The sequence below is a fragment of the Ammospiza nelsoni genome, chromosome 4 (genome assembly GCF_027579445.1).
Source record: "Ammospiza nelsoni isolate bAmmNel1 chromosome 4, bAmmNel1.pri, whole genome shotgun sequence".
Lineage (NCBI taxonomy): Eukaryota > Metazoa > Chordata > Aves > Passeriformes > Passerellidae > Ammospiza > Ammospiza nelsoni.
The window spans coordinates 6,385,888-6,406,026 of record NC_080636.1 but is presented as its reverse complement, the minus strand read 5'-3'; the positions used below and the strand labels follow the sequence as shown (position 1 = coordinate 6,406,026).

The 20,139-nt window shown below is 49.5% G+C and overlaps 1 protein-coding gene across 1 annotated transcript in view; it reads right to left on the bottom strand.

Annotated features, from left to right (window-relative positions):
* Nucleotides 1-4,079: 4,079 nt before the first annotated feature.
* Nucleotides 4,080-20,139, bottom strand: part of DYSF (dysferlin) — a 69,691-nt gene continuing 53,631 nt past the window's right edge. The window contains exons 52-57 of the mRNA XM_059469819.1: nucleotides 18,413-18,554; nucleotides 11,662-11,761; nucleotides 11,219-11,397; nucleotides 10,313-10,422; nucleotides 8,706-8,853; nucleotides 4,080-7,155 (exon numbers count right to left, since the gene is read on the bottom strand). Of these exons, the coding sequence (XP_059325802.1) occupies nucleotides 7,117-7,155; nucleotides 8,706-8,853; nucleotides 10,313-10,422; nucleotides 11,219-11,397; nucleotides 11,662-11,761; nucleotides 18,413-18,554 (718 nt within the window). The 3' untranslated portion in view covers nucleotides 4,080-7,116. The remainder of the gene's footprint in view (nucleotides 7,156-8,705; nucleotides 8,854-10,312; nucleotides 10,423-11,218; nucleotides 11,398-11,661; nucleotides 11,762-18,412; nucleotides 18,555-20,139) is intronic.

Sequence of the window (20,139 nt, the reverse complement as noted above, 5' to 3'; positions counted from 1 at the left end):
TCTCCAACCTCGGCTTCTCCTTGGCACTGTGAGGACTTGGACACGAAGGTTTGGAATTTTTCCATGGAGCCCAGAAGTTGTCCAAGGGGAATTTTCCCAATGGTGAGGAGAGGATGGAAAATTATCCTCACCATCAGAGCTCTGAACTGTCGGAATTTGGGATTTGGTTCTCCATGGACTTACAGCTCCCCATCACTGGGAGTGTCCAAGGCCAGATTGGAATGGGCTTGGAGCATCCCGGGATAGCATGAGGTGTCCCTGCCCATGGAATGGGATGAGCTTTAAGGTCCTTTCCCTGAACCATTCCATGATTCCACGATCCCGTGGCTTGGGAAGATGAAGGATCACGGAAAAATTCCAACTTCAAGGGGAAGTCAAGGCCCAATCCCACCTCAGTTGCTGGTCCTGCTGGAATAAAACCTGGGAGGCATCCACAGCCTTTTCCTCTCTGTTTTATCCCAAATTTTGGTTTTCCTGCTTAGCCAAGATTTATTCCTGGCTGTTTTCTGGTTCCAGACGTGTTAAACAAGACTTGGATTCCAATCTCATCCCACATGGACTCTCCCTTCTCCCAGATATCCCAGCTCTCTTCCCTGTCTTTTTTCCAGCTTTTTTCCTTGTCTAATTCCCTCCCATCCAGTTCCATGGGAAGGTTGGAATTTCCCAAAATTAAATCCCTGTTTTGTGCTAATTCCTAGTTGGGATGGAAGTGGGAGAGGTAAGAAAGAGGGAATGATCCTCTCCAAGTTATTTTTTTTAGGAATGAGTTAAGAATTTAAAAATTAATTAATAACAATTTAACTTATTAAAATTAATTAATATTTATTTATTTATTTATTTATTTATTTATTTATTTATTTATTTATTAAAGTCTTCAACATCACTGGGATTTCTGGAGCTCAGACCATGAGGGAGATGATTGCCCACAAAATTTGGGATTTCTGGTATTCCTTTAAAAATGGATCTGGAATTGAAGGAAATTAATTTCCATTATCCTACGGGAATAGAGTATTTTTAGGTTTTTTCCCTTGCTAAGGAAATCATGGAATTCCCAATCCCTGATTATTTGGACAACGGGAAAACAGCAATAAAATCCAACCTGCATTTGTGTTATTGTTCTGTTTGTTTTCCCTTGGATTGCATAATTCCTAAAAAAAGCCAGGAATGGTTTGGAGGCGCCTGACTCTGATTTCTCCCAGTCCCAGGGGTGAAAAGAGGGATGAGCTCTTCCGGGCATTCCAGCACGGAGAACTCCAAACCTCTCCAATGACCTCCCTGTCCCTCTCTGGAGGTGCTGGGAAGCTCCAAGGCCATTCCAACCCTTTGGAAATGACTCATCCCGATTGTTCCCTGTTTTCCATGGAGGGAGACAATGAATCCAGGCTTTGTTTTCCAGCCATGGATTTGCCAGTGGATGAGTCTTCCCACTGTTTTCATTGGCAAAGAGGAATTGTAAACCTCTGGTGTATCCTGGGGTTTCTTTTTCCCACTTTTCCACATCCTCCAAATCCTATTTGTCTTTTTTGGCTTGGGACAGAAGCAGAACCTTTGGAATCTGCTCTGTAGGGTGAAAAAACAGGGATGAAGAGATTCCTCCCTCCTCCACTGGCCCCAGGAATTCCATCCAGTAAAGTACCCTGGCTCCATGATTTTCATAAACATGGGATTAGACTGATTCCAGGGAAAACCTCCAGGAGATCCCAGCACTGAGGTGGGAAAATGGATGAATTTCATTCCCATGAGTTCTGGGGAGAAGGAAAAAGAGGGGAAAATGGGCTGGATTTGGGAGAGCCGCCACTTCCCAAATTTGTGAGGCTGTAATTCCCATCCCTTCCTGGGATGCTGGACATGGATGGGGCCTGGATACAATCCACAAGTGGAAAAGGTGAAGAGAATGGAGGGAAAAGTGGGTAAAGACCAAAAAAGAAGGGAAAGCAAAGGGAAAATGCACAGGGAAATGTTTGGTTTGGATATCGGGAAGAATTCCTTCACGGAAAAGGTTGCCAAGCATGGAAACTCCTGATGTTCAACCCATGGGACATGGAATGCTGACAGGGATGGAGCAGCCAAGGGCCAGGGAGTCTCCCTGGAATCATCACAAATGCCAAAGAGAGGCACTCAGGGAATCCAAAAAGCTGGGAAAGATATCCAAATCCAGCCTTCAAAATCCTGTTTTCCAGGGAGGTTTGGATCCCCCATCCCTGGAATTGTCCAAGGGAAGGTTCTGGATGGGCTCGAAGGTCCATTCCACCCCAAACCATTCCATGATTTCCATGATTCAACCCAATATCCCAAATATCCACCGAACCTTTCCCAAAAGTCAGAATTCCAAGGCCTGAGGTCGCTTGAAGATGAAGGATCATGGATCCCATGGAATGGGAGGAGCTTTAAGGTCCTTTCCCTGAACCATTCCATGATTCCATGATTCTGGGAAGGCTTGGGAAGATGAAGGATCATGGAAAAGGTTCCAACCTTGAGGGGAAATCCAGGCCCAATCCAACCTCAGCAGCTGGAATAAAACCCTGGATGCATCCCGAGCCTTTTCCTCTCTTTTTTTATAAAGGATAAAAATACCCGGCACATTTCAGGGATTGGCTCTTTGGGAAGGCTGGAATGGGAATGGAAAAAGCAGACAGGACAAATTCAACTCATTTTCCTCTGGAAGCCGATTGTGGATGAAGTCAAACCCAGAGCAGTTTCACGGCTCATTTCTTGGGAGTCTCCTGCAGATCCCCACAAATCATCCCTCAGTCCGAGGGTTTGGGCTTTTCTGGGATGAATCCCGACTGCAACTGTCACACAACACAGGGTTATCCATGGTAAAAGCCAATCTCAGGAATTTCAGATTATCGATCCACCTTTAAATTCATCACCACCTTTTCCACAAGTGCGTTTTCCAGGGGGGAAATTCCAGCACTAGGAATCACCATCCTGGGAAAGCCTGAAGGGGTCAGGCCTCAAGGCAAGGCTGAAATGAGTCGTGTCACTCAAATCCAAGGAAATCTCCAGCTTCCCATAGGAAAACTCACAGATTTGGGAGCCAGGAGGGCACAATGGTGTTTTGTAGGGAGCATCCCATTAGATCAGTGCTCCCACTGGATCCGTGTTCCCAGGAATGAGCAGAACCCATGGCAGGCCCCATCCACAGAGGCTGAACTAACAAATCCAGCTGCCAACAGTTCCCCAAAAAAATTTATGGAAGCGCCTTGACTTGGATCCCACTTCTCATCCCGCTCTCCCTGCACTGCCCCCCTCTTTTGCAACTGCTTTGGCAAAATCTGCCGGGATTTTGGGTGAAAATTTGCAGGTGGAAAATGCTCCCTTTGTAATGCATAAATTGGGCACTGCCTGGAAAATTGTTCTTACTGGGGAGCAAAATCCATTTCGCTCACTGCCAGGGTTTTTTGGGATGGATGCTGGAGATTTAGGGAATTCAGCCCCTCTGTGGGATGGAAGTTTTCCAGCTCCTTCAGCTCCCGGAGGGAATGGGAACACAACAGGGGTGTTGTGTCTGAATGGTCCCAAAGGTGTCCCCACATTTTGGAATTGCAGGCTGGAATTACTCCTGGCATCAGGCCGAGGAAATCTGGGATCAGGGAAACGCTCAAGCAGTGGAACTTTTGGCAATTAACTTCCAGGGAATCTTGGAATCATGGAACAGGTTATGATGGAAAGGATTCTAGGATCATCCCATTCCCACCCCATCCATGGGCAGAAACACCTCCCACTGTCCCAGGTGGATCCAAGCCTCAGTGTCCAACCTGGCCTTGGGCACTGCCAGGGATCCAGGGGCAGCCACAGCAAATCTGGCAATTCCAGCCCAGCCCCTGCCCACCCTCCCAGACAGCAATTCCTTGCCAAGATCCCAGCCCAATCTCCCCGTTCCCAGTGGGAGCCATTCCCTGGCTCCTGTCCCTGCAGGCCTTGTCCCCAGTCCCTGTCCAGCTCTCCTCAAGCCCCTTCAGGGACTCTGAGGATTCCCTGGATTTCTTCCCTTCTCCACAATCCCGATTTTCCCATTCCCACTCCCAAGAGAAGGCACAGTTCCATCCCCACAATCAAAACACTGGGAACAGGAATGTTTCAGAGCATTTCTTTGGGAATCACAGTGCTTTGGGCATTATTGCAGATAAGGCAGGCATAGGTGATCCAGAACAAATTCCAGCCAATTCCCTGGATAACCGGAAGCCACAGGGAATTCTTTCCACAGCTCCCACCTGGATTTGGAGGAGTCACAACCAGGCCTGGAGCTGGATGTGGCTGTTCAGGGGAAAAAAAATGGGATGGAGTTGGTTCTTCCAGATGTTCCCATCTGAATTTACCCACCGGAATCCCATAGGATCCTCTTGGCATGAAAGTTGGACTGGGAGCACGGATTTCCTTCTGGAAATCCCTGTTTTTATGGAATGGGATGCCCTGGATCCTTCTCTCCCATCACTGCTGACCCAGGTTTGCCAAGGGAATGCTGGGAATAAAATAGGATTTCCCATTGGAAGTGTCTCTAGAGTGAATCCCAAACTTTCAAGCCCATCCCATTCCAGGCATTCCACAATCACTTATCCAAGCTGGCCTTGGAAGTTCCAAAGGAAACCCATGGATGGATTTTGATTCTTTGTCTTTCTGGGATAGACAGCAGCATTCCCAGTGGGATGGGGGATGAGCATCCCACATTTGGCATTCCAACATGGATCATGCATCCATTTGGGGCCCTTGGCTCCAAGATGTTTGGGTTGGCATCACAGGGAATTACATCAGGATGGGAAATCCCAGAATCCCCCCAAATCCAAGAGATGTTGGACCTGAATTCCCACTGTGGATTCCAGGAGAACACTCAGGGAATTCCAGACTCCCTCTGACACAGCTGGATTCTGGTGGGAAAGGAGCAGGGACCAACATTCCCATAAAACCCAAACTCCCAATCCCAGCAAGGGCCAAACAGAAGCAACTTTTGTCCTCGTCTCCTCAGATCCTTTGGGATAATAAAACCTCTGGAAAATTGGAGTGAATCCTGGTGGTTTGATGGTGGCTATAAACAGGGATGGGGGTGGGAATGGGGTTGGGAGGCTTTTAGGGAAAAAAAGAAGGACAACGAAGCATTTAACGACGGAAAATGAAACCTCCACCCTGGGATGTGCAAATCCGGAGCCAATTCCTCCGCTCCAACTTTTGGGAAGGGGCCACGGATCAGCCAAAGCTCAGCAGCAGGGATGGGGTTATAAATCCCTAAAAATCCCTATAAATCCCAAAGCCATGCGTTTTCCGTGCGGAAAACACAGAGAAGGAACTGCCCTATGCAATCTGGGAGATGTTCCAATGAGAGTCCCGGGATTTGATCCCCCATGGATTACATCCCCATCCAACAAAGGAACTAAAATATTTTTCCCTATTTTTTAAGCACAGCTTTAAAATCCCGGCCAGAGTGGGGCAGGAGCTGCCATCAGCGGTTTTTCCTGGGAAACTGATCCCTTGGGATCGCTCTTCCCAGCTACTCGCTCATTCGGAGCAGCCACAACTCCAAGGAAAACATGGAATCAAGGATAAATCTCATCCTGCTGAAGGGAGGATGGGAAGATCCCGAACCAGCAAAGGTGCCAGAGCAGCCGGATATTAACGGAATTTTCCTGGTGGGAAACTGGGAGATTTCTTGCAGGATGAGAATTTGAGGATTAACATCCTCCCAGCACTGGAAAGCCCTGGGAATCATGGAATTATGGAACCATCCAGGGTGGGAAAGACCTCTGAGCTCAAGTCCAACCCTGCCAAGGTCACAAATCCCCAAGTGGCACATCCCATGGGATCATCCCACTCCAGGGACAGGAGGAGGGAACAGCAAAAGAGGGAATGCCCCAGCATTCCCATTGGATCCATGAGAGGCTGAGCAGGTTGTGGATCACGGATTTGTTTGGAAAACAAATCCTGCCCCAGGACAGGTTTATTGCTCCATTAATGCCTGGCAGCAGCGAGGATGGGTTGGGATGTTTTCCATAAGAATCTTTGGGAATACAAGGGAAAAATGGCTGATTCTAAAGGAATATCAGTGAGGCTCAGCCTGGAGAAAAGGAGGATCAGGAGGGACCTTCTGGCTCTGCACAAATCCCTGAAGATTTGGAGCCAGGTGAGAGTTGGGATCTATCCCAGGGAAAAACAGGAAAAGAGGGAACGGCCTGAAGTTGTCCCAAGAGAGGCTCAGGTTGGACACCAGCAGGAATTTCCTCATGGAAAGGGTGGTCAGGGATTGGAAATGCCCAGGGAGCTTTGGAACCCCCATCCCTGGAGGTTTCTAAGGAATTCCCGGATGAGGCACTCAGTGGGGATCAGGCACAGCTTGGACCTGATGATCCCAAAGGTCTTTTCCAACCTCAGGGATTCTGGGATTCTGCAAATACTGACACTAAAAAGACCAAGAATTCCCATAAAAAGTGGCTGGGAGACAGCGGGAGAGGCAGAAATCAAAGCCCAGCTGCTCCTGGGATTCCTCTCCCAGCTGGAATGGGAGACCTGTGGGATTGTGGAGCAGCTCCAAGGGAAAACCAGCTCCAGAATTCCATGAAGGAGTGCAAAGGCCTCAAAATCCAAGAGAAATTGGGATTTTGTGGAGCACCAACTCCAAATCCCAGGTTTTGCACCACAACCTTTCCCACTCCCATTATTTCAGCTTTGGGAATGCAACGTGTCATCCCAGGGATTCCGGTTTTCCAACACATTTTCCACAGGTTTACAATACATAAATGGGAAAACACAGGGAAAAGGGAAACTGACGCTGGATCAGGGAGTGAAAAGTGCTTGGAATCGGTGGGAATTGCTCAGGTCGGCAAATCCCAAATCTTGCCCTGAGGACCCTCTGCACATTCTCAACTTCTGGATGGAAAGGTCCTTTCCCTGCTCCCTCCTCGGATTTTCACTGGAATTTGGGATTTACCAACCAGAGAAGCAGGAAAACTCAAACACAACACAGAAGGCTGGAAAACCAGGAATATTTTGGTTAGGTGACGCTTCCCAGGTGGAATTCCAAAGGGAAGCGGAGTCTTTGGCAGGAGCTGGAGGCCTGGATGAGGTTGCTCCTTCTCCACTTCCAAAATTCCTTCCCAAAATTCCTAGGCAGGCACGGGAGCAGCTTCAGTTGAAAGGTTTCACCAGTTTCATAGCAGCGTAGTTCTGGAAGGATGGAAAAACATGGAAATTGTTGGGAAAATTAGGGAATCACTGGAAAAATAAGGGAATCATTGGAAAAATGAGGGAATCCTTGGAAAAATAAGGGAATCATTGGGAAAAAATGAGGGAATCCTTGGAAAAATGAGGGAATCAATGTTAAAATAAGGGAATCATTGGAAAAATGAGGGAATCCTTGGAAAAAAAATGAGGGAATCCTTGGGAAAATAAGGGAGTGATTGGAAAAATTAGGGCATCCTTGGAAAAATAAGGAAACTATTGGAAAAAGGAGGGAATCACTGGAAAAATTAGCGAATCACTGGAAAAATTAGCGAATCACTGGAAAAATTAGCGAATCACTGGAAAAAATAAGGGAATGATTGGGAAAAAAAGGGAATCATTGAAAGAATTTAACAAGCACCAGGAGTCATTCCTGGATTTTGGTTGCTCTTCCCAAAATTTTTAAGAGAAATTCCCACCTCTTCAAACCCTTGGAATAAATTTGGCCCCTCCCTCCAGCACCATCCCAGTGTCCAACTGGTGGGAAGCATTCCCGGTTTCCTTTGATTTCCTGGAACCTCCTCCTCTCCTCTGCATCCCGCTGCTCCTTCCCATCCCCTGGGATTCCCACAAATCTCATGAATTCACCATCCTACCCTTGGCCCTGTATCGCTACAGGTCCTTTTTCCATGATCCCACAAAATCTGGGACATCACCTGTTCTGCCCCTTGGGAAAGGGGTCCCGGAGCATTCCCAAAGCTGTGCCAGGATTTTTTTTGAATGCAGAGTTTTCCAGCAGGGAGAGGCTCCTCCATCCCTGCCCCATCCTCATTTAGTCCAAGGAAAAATCCAGCCAGCAGCTCCATGGAATTTCCTCAAAGGCAACCAGGGCAGGCAAAGCTATCCCAGATTTTTTCCCTCTGCATCCCAGAAAACCTTGGCATCTTGGCACACCAGTGCCAGTACTTGGTGCTGCTGAGGACATACCAGGAATGGCCTTCCCATGTTTTTTTGGGATCTCCACTATTCCTGATATCATGGAATTGTTGAGGTTGGAAAAGAGCCACAGCCCTTGTTCGTCATTATCCATGTCCTCAAACGCCACATCTGGATATTTTTGGAATAATTCCATGGATGGGAACTCCACTGCTCCAGGGCTGGACACTGCTTTCCATGAGGGATTTTCCTTAACATCCAACCTAAAATTCTCTTGGAACAACTTAAGGCCATTCCCTCTTGTCCTGTTGTTCCCTGGGAGTAGATCCCAAATCCCACCTGGCTCCAAACTTTCTGGGAATTGTGGAGAGCCAGAAGGTCCTCCCTGATCCCATTTTTCTCCAGGATGAGCCCCTTTCCCTTAGCTTTTCCTGGTGCTCCAGCCCCTTCCCAACTCCATTCCCATCTCTGGCCATGCTCCAACCCCTCCATATTTTTCCCACAAGGATCCCAAACCCAAAAAAGTTCCTTTTTAACCTATTGTGTTTCTCAGCACAGAATTTTCCATCCCCTTGCATCCACCACCCCTCGGACCTCGGCCAATCCCAGCCTCTCCATACCGGGAAGGCGTAGACGAAGATTCCCAGGAAAAGCAGCAGGATGAAGAGGAGGATGGCCAGGATCAGCACCCACTTGTAGCGGCGCCACAGGATGAACTTCAGGGTCTTGTATGGGGACGTGAACCACAGGAAGGAGGTCTCGGGACGCCTAGAGCCAAGGGAAGGGCGGGTCACCTTGGAATTTCATTCTCCTGGATCCCTAGTCCCACCTGCCTTGGTGGTCCCAAACCAGCCTGGAAATCCCACTGGATTAGTCATCCAGTTTCCCAATCCCACTGGAATGTGTCAGCTCCTCATCCCTCTGGGGATGTCCCGTCAATGTCCACCTTGGTGGTCCTGACCAGCCTCCCAAATCCAGATGGATTCACGGTGCAGAATCCCACTGCTCTCAGGTCTATCATCTTTCTGGATGCATCCCATGAATGTTCTTGGTGGTCCAGACCTGTCTCCCAAATCCCACTGGATTGGTGATCCAGACCAGCTTCCCAATCCCACTGAACTGCCAATCCAGACCAGCCTCCGAATCCCACTGGAATGGTGATCCAGGCCAGTTTGACTGGTGATTCCAGACCAGTCTCCCAAATCCTGCTGGACTGGTGGTCCAAACTAGACTCCCAGTCCCAATGGATTCATGGTCCACACCAGCCTCCCAATCCCACTGGACTGGTGATCCAGGCCAGCTTCCCAATCCCACTGGAATGTATCAGCTCCTCATCCCTCTGCGTACATCCCACCAACATCCTCCTTGGTGACCCAGATCAGCCTCCCAATCCCTTGGATTCATGGTCCAGACCAGGCTCCAAATCCCCCTGGACTGTCTCAGCTCTTCCACATTCCTGGTACATCCCACCGGTGTCCTCCTTGGTGGTCCAGACCACCCTCCCAATCCCAATGGATTCATGGTCCAGAGCAGTTTCCCAATCCTAATGCTCTCGGGTCTGTCATCTTTCTGGATACATCCCATGAATGTTCTCCTTGGTGGTCCAAACCAGTCATCCAATCCTACCCGATTGGTGATCCAGATCAGTCCCCCAAATCTGGATTGGTGATCCAGACCAGACTCCCAATCCCACTGGTTTCATGCTCCAGACTAACCTCCCAATCTCCCTAGACCATCTCAGGTCTTCCATCTTCCTGCATACAACCCACCAGTGTCCTCCCTGGTGGTCCAGACGGACCTCCCAATCCCACCGGATTCATGGTCCAGATCAGCCTCCCAATCCCACTGGACTGGTGCTCCAGACCACCTTCCAAATCCCAGTGGATTCATGGTCCAGACCAGCCTCCCAATCCCACTGGATACGTGGTACAGACCAGCCTCCCAATCCCACTGAACTGGTGATCCAGACCAGCTTCCAAATCCCAATGGATTCGCAGTCCAGACCACTGTCCGAAATCCCATTGGACTGGTTCTCCAGACCAACTTCCCAATTCCACAGAACTTGTTCTCCAGACCTCCCTCCCAGTCCCCACCAGTTCAGAGTGGATCCGACCCAGGTGCAAACCCAGTTCAGCCCAGTACCCCACAGCTGGAAACACAGAATTCTCATTTGGTCCTCGAGAATTCCAGGCCCTGGTGGCTGCTTTTCCATTTGGCATGTTCTTACTTGGGATCCTCCAGCCTGGGGTTCATGTTGGGCTCATCCCGACCCATCCCGGCCGGACGCTCCTCATGCTCCTGCTCGGCCACGATTTCCAAAGTCATCTCCAGCTTGCCCTGGATGGATTAAACAAAAACTTATTAATTATCCCCAAAAACAGGGGGAAAGGTGAGGAATGAACGTGGGATGGAAAATAAGGATTAGGGGAAGAAAATATGCTTTGAGCAGAACCAAACCACTCCCAGCAATGACCATGAGGATCCCAGGATTCCAGAGATCCTTCATCTGTCACTGGAGATATTCCAGGAAATCCCAGATCCCGCTGACACCCAAATTTGGGCAACCACGGAATCCCAGGATCGCTGAGGCTGGAAAAACCTCTGGGATCAAGTCCAAGCTGTGACCCATCATCACTGAGTTCCACATCCAGTCTTTCCTGATTTCCCTGGAACCAGCTCAGGGTTTTTTGGTTGAATCACCCAATTCCCTGCCTGGATTCTCTCACCTGCATGGAACAGCCACCAAAACCTGGAACAGGAGCCCAGACATCTTTAAAATTATCCCTGGGACAGCTGGAATTTTTCCCAGGTGTTTAGGACATAAGATTGTTGGGAATAGTCATGACATGGAATCAAATTTGGTGGCACATTCCAAATACCAGGGTGAAAATCCCACAAAACCGATCGTTCCTCTGCACAGTGCCGGAAAACTTCCAGCTAACCACAGTGGATCTGGCTGGATCCACAAAACCTCCAGCTGGAAATGGAATTTCTTGCCCTTGCTTGAATTGAATGAAAATTTCAGGGAATTCTGGAATGGTTTGGATTGGGAAGGAATTTAAAGCCTTGAACACTTCTGGGGATGGGAATTGGAGTGAAGGATCCAAGGAAAAAGATGGAGAGGTCACTTTACCGCCAGGATCTTCTGCTGGTTCTGCTCAGCCATGCAGGGCCACCAGCCCTTGACAGTTTTCTGCTCAAAGAGGGACACAGAGCGGCTGGAGGACAGGGAATCATCCACAAGATCCAAGGAACACTTTTCCGCCGTCTTGGCAGGCTTGGGCATCCTGTTGAGATCCATCTGGATGGATCCTGCAGGGGAGAACATTCCAGGTGAGACATCTCAGTGGGAAAAATCCTTAAAACATGGAATGTTCCCTGATCCCATGGAGTTTGGGCCACCCCAACCATCCCTATCCAAACTCCCAACTTTCACTGTCCCAGGGGGCTCCAAGACCCATCCAACCTGGCATTGGACACTTCCAGGGATCCAGAAGCAGCCACAGCTTGTCCAGACAACCTGTGGTGGTGATGTTTCCCCTTTTTTTGGGATGGATCCCAAAATTCCTAACTTACCCAAATAGTCATCGAAGGAGAACTTGTCGTTGTCCCAGATCTGGAGGATCAGCTGGGGTGGGATCTTGTTTTCCGTCTTGTCCAAGCTCCAGAAGTGTTCCTAAAATCCCACCATGAAAAAAAACATGGGGAAATTAAAGATTAATCGGGAGAATTGGGCAGGGCCTGGCTCTGGAAATCCTAGAATTCCTGGGGTGTCCTGCTGTGGATCTGCAGGAGCACAGGTTCTGGAAAACTCTTGGATAAGGATAATCAGTGTAAAAACCCAAGATGCTTCTGGAAGGTGTCAGCAGCAGTTTATGCCTTATTTAATGATTTAAATTAATGTAATTAATTTTATTTACAGAATTTAATTTAATTTAATGCAATTTAGGAAATGGCTCCATGGGATCCCAAACAGGATTCTTAGGAGAGACAGAAATTCCCACAATTCCAATGAGGATGAGTCTCCAAGGTGAAGACAACAATGAGCATGGAGTGCTGGCGCTACCAAACTTCACCTTCCTCTTAATTCATGCAAAAATATGGGATTGACACCTAAATCAGCGCTTCCAGCAGGGAATTCCCAAGGATCCCTTCCCTTCCAGATCCACCATGGCTTTAATCTGCTCTTAGGTCTGTCACAGGCAGTGGGATAATCAGAGATCATCAAATGCCAGTTCCACCTTCAGGCCACCCACAGCTCCTGAATTTATTAATGGAACATGGATGTGGAAAGGAAGATTCCATGGTATCCCAGGAATCCCATGATATCACACTGGTTGCTCCAAGCCTCAAAACATCCCTCAGACTGCTCTGGGCTCCTCTAGCACTGCTCACAGTGGGGAACAAAATCATGGAATCGTGGAAGACTTTGGGTGGGAAGGGAGCTGAAAACTCAGCCCACCTCACACACAGGGACACCTCCCACTGTCCCAGGTGGATCCAAGCCCCAGTGTCCAACCTGGCCTTGGGCACTGCCAGGGATCCAGGGGCAGCCACAGCAAATCTGGGAATTCCAGCCCAGCCCTTGCCCACCCTCCCAGCCAGCAATTCCTTGCCAAGATCCCAGCCCAATCTCCCCTTTCCCAGTGGAAGCCATTCCCTGGCTCCTGTCCCTGCAGGCCTTGTCCCCAGTCCCTCTCTGGCTCTCCTGGAGCCCCTCCAGGCCTTGCCAGGGGCTCTGAACTCTGCCTGGAGCCTTCCCTTCTCCAGGGGAACATTCCCAAGTTATCCACGAGTTCTGCACCCCAGAGTAAGGAATATTCACTGCCTGGGAAGCAGCATCCACATCACCATTTCCATGTGTGAAACCAGGATTTTTTTCCAACAGGGATCTAACACCACTGTTGGGTTGCCTGGGAGTCAGGATTAAGAATCCCGGAATCCCCAAGTTTGGAAATGCCTTTTGGGATCAGCGAGTCCAAGCTGTGCCAAATCCCCACCCTAGCATCCAGGAGTTCCTTGGACACCTCCAGGGATAGGGACTTCAAATCTCCCTGGACACTTCCTAAGCCTGACCATCCTTTCCATTAAAAAAATTCCTCTTGATGTCCAAAAAGGGATGTTGAGAAAAAGAAGAAAGACAGAATCCCACCCAAAGCCGAAGGATTGTTGGGATTGTTGTTCCTGGCTCCAGCAAAGAGCAGTAAAATCCCAGCGGGATTCCTGACACCCCTCCAAGAGTGTCCCGGTGGTAATTCCTCCTGGAAGTGTCAGAAATGACGAGATTTAATTAAAACCAGGAAACCCAGCATTATTCATCCCTCGCTCCATAAATTCACCCCAAGACTCGGATTCATTATTTCATCCAATATTAAATTATAAAAAGGGAGGAAAAACGTGTCACATTCCATAGGAACACAAATATTCCAGCTGGGAGTCCGTGGGCATTCCAATCCCATTGGATTAATTTTAAGAGATCCCCGTGGACAGTTCTGTTTCAATTTCACTCCGTTGCCTGCCCGGTTTTGGGAAAACGTGCCAGGAATTTTGCATTGGAGCATTTTATGGATGCATTTGAGATATTGGATAATCTAGAAATCTCAAAGGAAGTCCATGGAAAACTCCCTCTCTCCCCTCTGCTGGTTGCAGTGGGTTGGGATGGATGCTTATCCAGGGGGATTTTTCCCAGCTTTTCCAGCCATTTTAAATTAAAACTGCTAAAAAAGGGGAAGAGTTGATGTTGATTCTTCCCTTTCCCAGAAACTGGGGAAAGAAGGGATCCATAGGGATCCAGGAACCATGGATCCATCGATAACAAAGCTGGCATGACCTCAGGAGGAGCAGGAAAATTCCAAGGTGGCAGAAGATCCACGTCAAAGGTGAACATCACCAGCTCCTTTGGATTGTCCCTTCTGGGAGAAATCCACGTTCCCAAGCTTGGCTTGGAAAATGGGGAAATATATGGAATTCCGGACCAGTTTGGGCTAGAAGGGACATTCAAGACCATCTAATTTCCCAGCTGGAATATTCCCTGGAAAGGAAATCTCCACAAGCTCCATGTCCTCCAGGTGCCTCTTCTTCCCAGTGAATTCCTGGCTCAGAGGTTCATCCCATCATTCCCACAATCCATGGATGTGTCCATGCTCCAGGTGCATCCCACACTCTCTTCTGGGCTGATGCAACTTCCCAAGGATTCATTGGAATTTCTCATTGCCCCATCCCATCCACAAGGAGCCAAACTTGAGGAAAACCTCACACTTGGGATCATCTCCCACCTATCCCAAGTGAATCCGTGTCCCTAAGGATAATGAAGCTGAAGGAAAGGTTGGATGGGATCTTGGGAAGGAATTCCAGGCTGTGAGGGTGGGGAGGAGCTGGGATGGAATTCCCAGAGAAGCCGTGGTTGTCCCATTCCTGGAAGTGTCCAAGGCCAGGTTTGATGGGGCTTGGACCCACCTGGGATAGTGGGAGGTGTCCCTGGACGGGCTTTAAGGTCCTTCCCATTCCAAATCATTCCACAATTCCACGGAACTGCTGGCAAACCCGTCAGACTTTGGGATTCCACCTTCCCTCCTCCCCACTGCAATATCCAAGGAAAAAGGGAACAAAACCTTAGCTCTGTACCCTCTGCATCCCAATCCTTCAGAACAACATCCCAGCATTCCAGGGATAATTCAGGTAGGGCTCGACCCTTTCCAGGTGGGAATTCAATGCCACATTTCTCCAAATTCCCTTTTTTTTTAATGGAAAAACACCATAAAACATCACTTGGCTGGAGACAAAACCTCCAAGCTCCAAGCCCTGTCCAGCTGGGGACACCCAGAGCTCTGCTGGAAAGGCAGGAAAAGGAACAGGGAATTGGGAAGGGGGAATTTGATGCCAAGAGAAGTTTATGGGTCCCTTTCAAGGCAGCGTGAAATTCGCTTCCATAATTAAATCGATCTCCGAACATTCCCTATAAAAACAACCCGGAGTGCGAAATTTATATCCCGGCCTTGTCCAAACCACGGGGAAAAAAGGCTGGAATTATTGTTTGGGGGTTTGTTTTTCAAGTGAGGGGAGGCTCGGGGGTATTTTATGGATTTTTGTGGATAAAGCAGCAGGGAAAAAATGGGCTCAGATTCCCAGGAAAGTGTTGACAGGGCTGCAATTCTCCTGGACTGTGGATGTGCTCCAGAATACAAAGGAGGAAACCTGACTTTTGGGAAGGAGAGGAAGTCTGGTCCCAAAAAGTTACATTTCAGGTGCATCCTGCAGGAATTTGGGAGTCCCGGACATGCAGGAGACTCCCCTTGGATGTCACAGAATTCCTGAGGTTGGAAAATCCCTCCAGAATCATCCAGTCCAAGCTGTGCCTGATGCCCACCTTGGCACTGAGTGCCATATCCAGGAATTCCTTGGACACCTCCAGGGATGGGGATTCCAAAGCTTCCTGGGTGCTTCCAAGGCCTGAGCACCCTTTCCATGAGGAAATTCCTGCAGATGTCCACCCTGCCCCTCCCCTGGCCCAGCCTGAGGCCATTCACTCTTATCCTGTTATTCCCTGGGAGCAGATCCCAGCTCCAACCTCATTCCAACATTCCATGAAGTTGTGGAGAGCCAGAAGGTCCCCCTGGATCCTCCTTTTCTCCAGGATGAGCCCCTTTCCCAGCTCCCTCAGGAATTCTCCAGCCCGTTCCCAGATCCATTCCCTTCCCTGGCCATGCTCCAGCCCCTCCACATCCATAAGAATTCCAGAACCAGACCCGGCACATCCATGGAGATGCTGTTTGCTCCGACATTCCATGCAAACCCCTTCCTACCTTAAAGAACTTCCCAGATCCAGATCTGGCAACCACATCCAGCTGCTGCTGGAATTGGCACAGGAAACTGAACATTCCAAAAGTAATTCCACTCATTTTCCACCCCGTGGCACCTGTGGGATGTGGGAGTTGAGCTCTTCCCTGCGTGGATGCCCGGAAAATGGGATCCACATCCAGGTGACCTTGGATTGTCCTGGTTGTCCCATGACCCATCCCATAACAGGCTTAACTGGGAATCCAAAGTTTAAACTTCCAGTTTAGGCTGGATTTCAGGGAAAATTCCTTCATGGAAAGGGCTTTCCTGCCATGCAGATGCTGTCCAGGGAAACAATGGAATGTCCATCCCTGGAATGATTTAAAATCCCTCTGGATGTGGCACCTGGGGACGTGGTCAGTGGTGGCCTTGGCAGAGCTGGTGATCTTAGAAGGCTTTTCCATCCTAAATCATTCCATGATTTTCTCATTTTCCATCCCAGAAACTGTTTTCCTGCAGGACTCAAAAACCTGGGAATGTGCTCTTCCCATGCAGCCAACATGGTTTGAATTTTCCAGGGCTGGAAGAGAAAGATGGCACCAAAAAAAAAGCGGGAGCAAAGAAGGAAATTCCAAGGGAATGATGAGAAAAGCATTAAAAAAGCATTTCCATGTATTCCAAAGAGCTGTCCTAAAGATAGGGATATTTCTCTTCCACAGAAATATTTTAAAATTCGGACTTGGGAAAATCCTCTATCAGAAAGAGAAGGAAAATCTTGATAATATTAACCCAGCCAGGAAAGTTATGGAAAACCATCTTGAAGTGGTTGGAAGGTTCAGAAAAGCAGGGAAAAGAGTGGCACCTGTGTTTTCCTGGGTTTTTCCCGGTTTTCCAGACTCCCAGGTGTTCACATCAAACAAAAATATCATGGACAGTCACTTATCCAGGGGCATCCTTGGTTTTTTTGGAGAGAGTATTTGACTTGCAGCCCGAGTTGGGATGACCCATGGAGTCTCCATCTGCAGGAATTCCAGCTCTGGAATTCCAGCATGGGAAGGACCTGGAGCTCTTGGAGCAAATCCAGAGGAAGGATCAGGATGATCAGAGTGATGGAGCAGCTCTGCTGTGGGAAAGGCTGGGAGAGCTGGGATTGCTGGAATTGGAAGGAAAAAATTCCAGGAAATCCTCAGAGTCCCTCAAGGGGCTCCAGGAGAGCTGGAGAGGGACTGGGGACAAGGCCTGCAGGGACAGGAGCCAGGGAATGGCTCCCACTGGGAAAGGGGAGATTGGGCTGGGATCTTGGCAAGGAATTGCTGGCTGGGAGGGTGGGCAGGGGATGGGCTGGAATTCCCAGATATGCTGTGGCTACCCCTGGATCCCTGGCAGTGCCCAAGGCCAGGTTGGACACTGCGGCTTGGGGATGGTGGGAGGTGTCCCTGGATGGAACTGGCTAAGCTTTCAGCTCCCTTCCCACCCAAACCATTCCATAATTCCGTGATTCCTAATCCACCTGGCCACACTCCTGGGAGCTCCAGCATGGAACAAAAAAAAGGAGAATCACTGGAAAACTCCTTCCTTCCCGGCCCAGTTGGGCACAGGTGGTTTTGAGCAGCTCCCAATTCCCCACAGTCACTCCCAACCTTTGATTGAAATTCCACCTTCCCGTGCCTGCCTTTACAGCCGGGATTTTTACAGCCGCAGGAGCCAAGCCGGAGTTCAAACAGCACATGGCGAGATCAAAAAATTCCTGGGGCCGGAATGCTCCACCCGGCTTTCCCTTCATTATTCCAGCCTTTACAGAGAGCTTTTACAAGGTGTTTATTTTCGGATCCAGCGTTGGAAGCCATGTGGTGGGAAAAGATTCCAGATCGGCACAGCGGGATGGATTTGCTTAAAGGGGTTTATGGAGGGCGGTCTTGGCTTTTTCCAAGTGGGATAATTGGATGTAGTACACCCTGTACTTGGGATTTGTGGGATATGAAGCGTGAAATAGGCCCGGCTGGGATTCTGTCAATCATTGGAACTGCCTGGGAAGGGCTTTGGAAGCTGGGAATTGTCTGGGATGGGGGATTCGCTCGGCATCTTCCCAGTCGAGGCGCTGGTTTTGTGGAAAATAAGATGGGATGAGGATCTCAGTGAGTTTTGTGGATCATGGGGGATTTTTGGGGATCACAGTGAGTTTCAGGGATGCCAGAGGTTTTGTGGATCCAAGGGGGTTTTTTGGGATCCCAGTGGGTTTCAGAGAAGGTTCCATTGCAAACAGGAATCTTTGGGTACGTCATATTCCATGAATATTGAGGCTAAGTAAAAACAGGGATCATGGGATCACTGAGGTTGGAAAATCCCTCCAGGATCATCCAGTCCAAGCTGTGCCTGATGCCCACCTTGGCACTCAGTGCCACATCCAGGAATTCCTTGGACACCTCCAGGGATGGGGACTCCAAAACTCCCTGGGCACTTCCAAGGCCTGACCACCCTTTCCATGAGGAAATTCCTGCTGGTGTCCCAGAATTCCCGCAAGGATGCAGGAATTCCATCCAGGACCACTCACCTTCTTGGCCACATGGCACATCTGCTCCGCCGGGAGATAATCGAAGGGAAAGATGAATCTCCAGTTGAAATTCCCTTCTCCTCCCATGGATCTGTAGTGGACATCGGTCTTCTGCTTGTTCTCCTCGTGTCCCACCAGCCACCTGCCACGAATAAACAGAGCCCATGGAAAAGCAGGATCGTGGAAGGATTTGGGATCTCGCTCAACGTCACAACATCTGTGAGTTGGAAATGGAATATTCCCAATCCCAGTGGCTGCTGGGGGTGGGGAAAACCTGGAGATGGGAGAGGGAAGGCAGCAGTCCCAGAGATGGGAGATGAATCAGTGATGTGGCTAGCAACTCCAGAATTATGGAGTCATGGAATGGTTTGGAATGGAAGGGTTTTAAGGATCATCCCATTCCACCCCACCCATGGGCAGGGACACCTCCCACTGTCCCAGGTGGATCCAAGCCCCAGTGTCCAACCTGGCCTTGGGCACTGCCAGGGATCCAGGGGCAGCCACAGCAAATCTGAGAATTCCGGCCCAGCCCCTGCCCACCCTCCCAGCCAGCAATTCCTTGCCAAGATCCCAGCCCAATCTCCCCTTTCCCAGTGGGAGCCATTCCCTGGCTCCTGTCCCTGCAGGCCTTGTCCCCAGTCCCTCTCCAGCTCTCCTGGAGCCCCTTCAGGCCCTGCCAGGGGCTCTGAGCTCTGCCTGGAGCCTTCTCCTCTCCAGGGGAACATTCCCAGCTCTCCCAGCCTGAACATTCCTTGGGAATCCCTTTCCACTGCTTGACAGCTTTTCCATGAAGAATTTTTCCTTAATACCCAATCCAGGATAGCAGGCTCCAGCCCCCGTTCCTGAGGCAGCAATGGACAGAACGAATATTCCCCATGGGATTTCTGATCCATAGGCAGATCCTCAGGCACAAAAAGGATCATTTCATCCATTCCCAATAGGATTTTTCAGGATGACTTTGCTTTGGGATGGAAGATCTGGAAGCTGAGCAAAGTTTTACTCATTTCCAGCCTTGCAGCATTCTATTGGATGCTAAAAATTGGGAAAGGGATCTGAGCAATCCCTGGATGCTCCCACTTTTCCAGCAGCACAACTTTTTAGGACCCCAAAAGACAAGGAACCGCTCCATCAGTGCTGATAACAGCCAACTTGATGGAAATATCAGGAAAGCTGCACAGCATTCTGGATTTACAGGAGGAAAATTGGGATTGTAAACCAGGGATTTACAGTCTGCTCCCAAATCCCGCCTCTGCCTGCCCATAAATCCCAAAAAAAGGATCTTCCTTGGCTGGGATGGCACTGTTAGACACAAGATAAATCCAGGGAAGGGAAGGGAAGGGAAGGGAAGGGAAGGGAAGGGAAGGGAAGGGAAGGGAAGGGAAGGGAAGGGAAGGGAAGGGAAGGGAAGGGAAGGGAAGGGAAGGGAAGGGAAGGGAAGGGAAGGGAAGGGAAGGGAAGGGAAGGGAAGGGAAGGGAAGGGAAGGGAAGGGAAGGGAAGGGAAGGGAAGGGAAGGGAAGGGAAGGGAAGGGAAGGGAAGGGAAGGGAAGGGAAGGGAAGGGAAGGGAAGGGAAGGGAAGGGAAGGGAAGGGAAGGGAAGGGAAGGGAAGGGAAGGGAAGGGAAGGGAAGGGAAGGGAAGGGAAGGGAAGGGAAGGGAAGGGAAGGGAAGGGAAGGGAAGGGAAGGGAAGGGAAGGGAAGGGAAGGGAAGGGAAGGGAAGGGAAGGGAA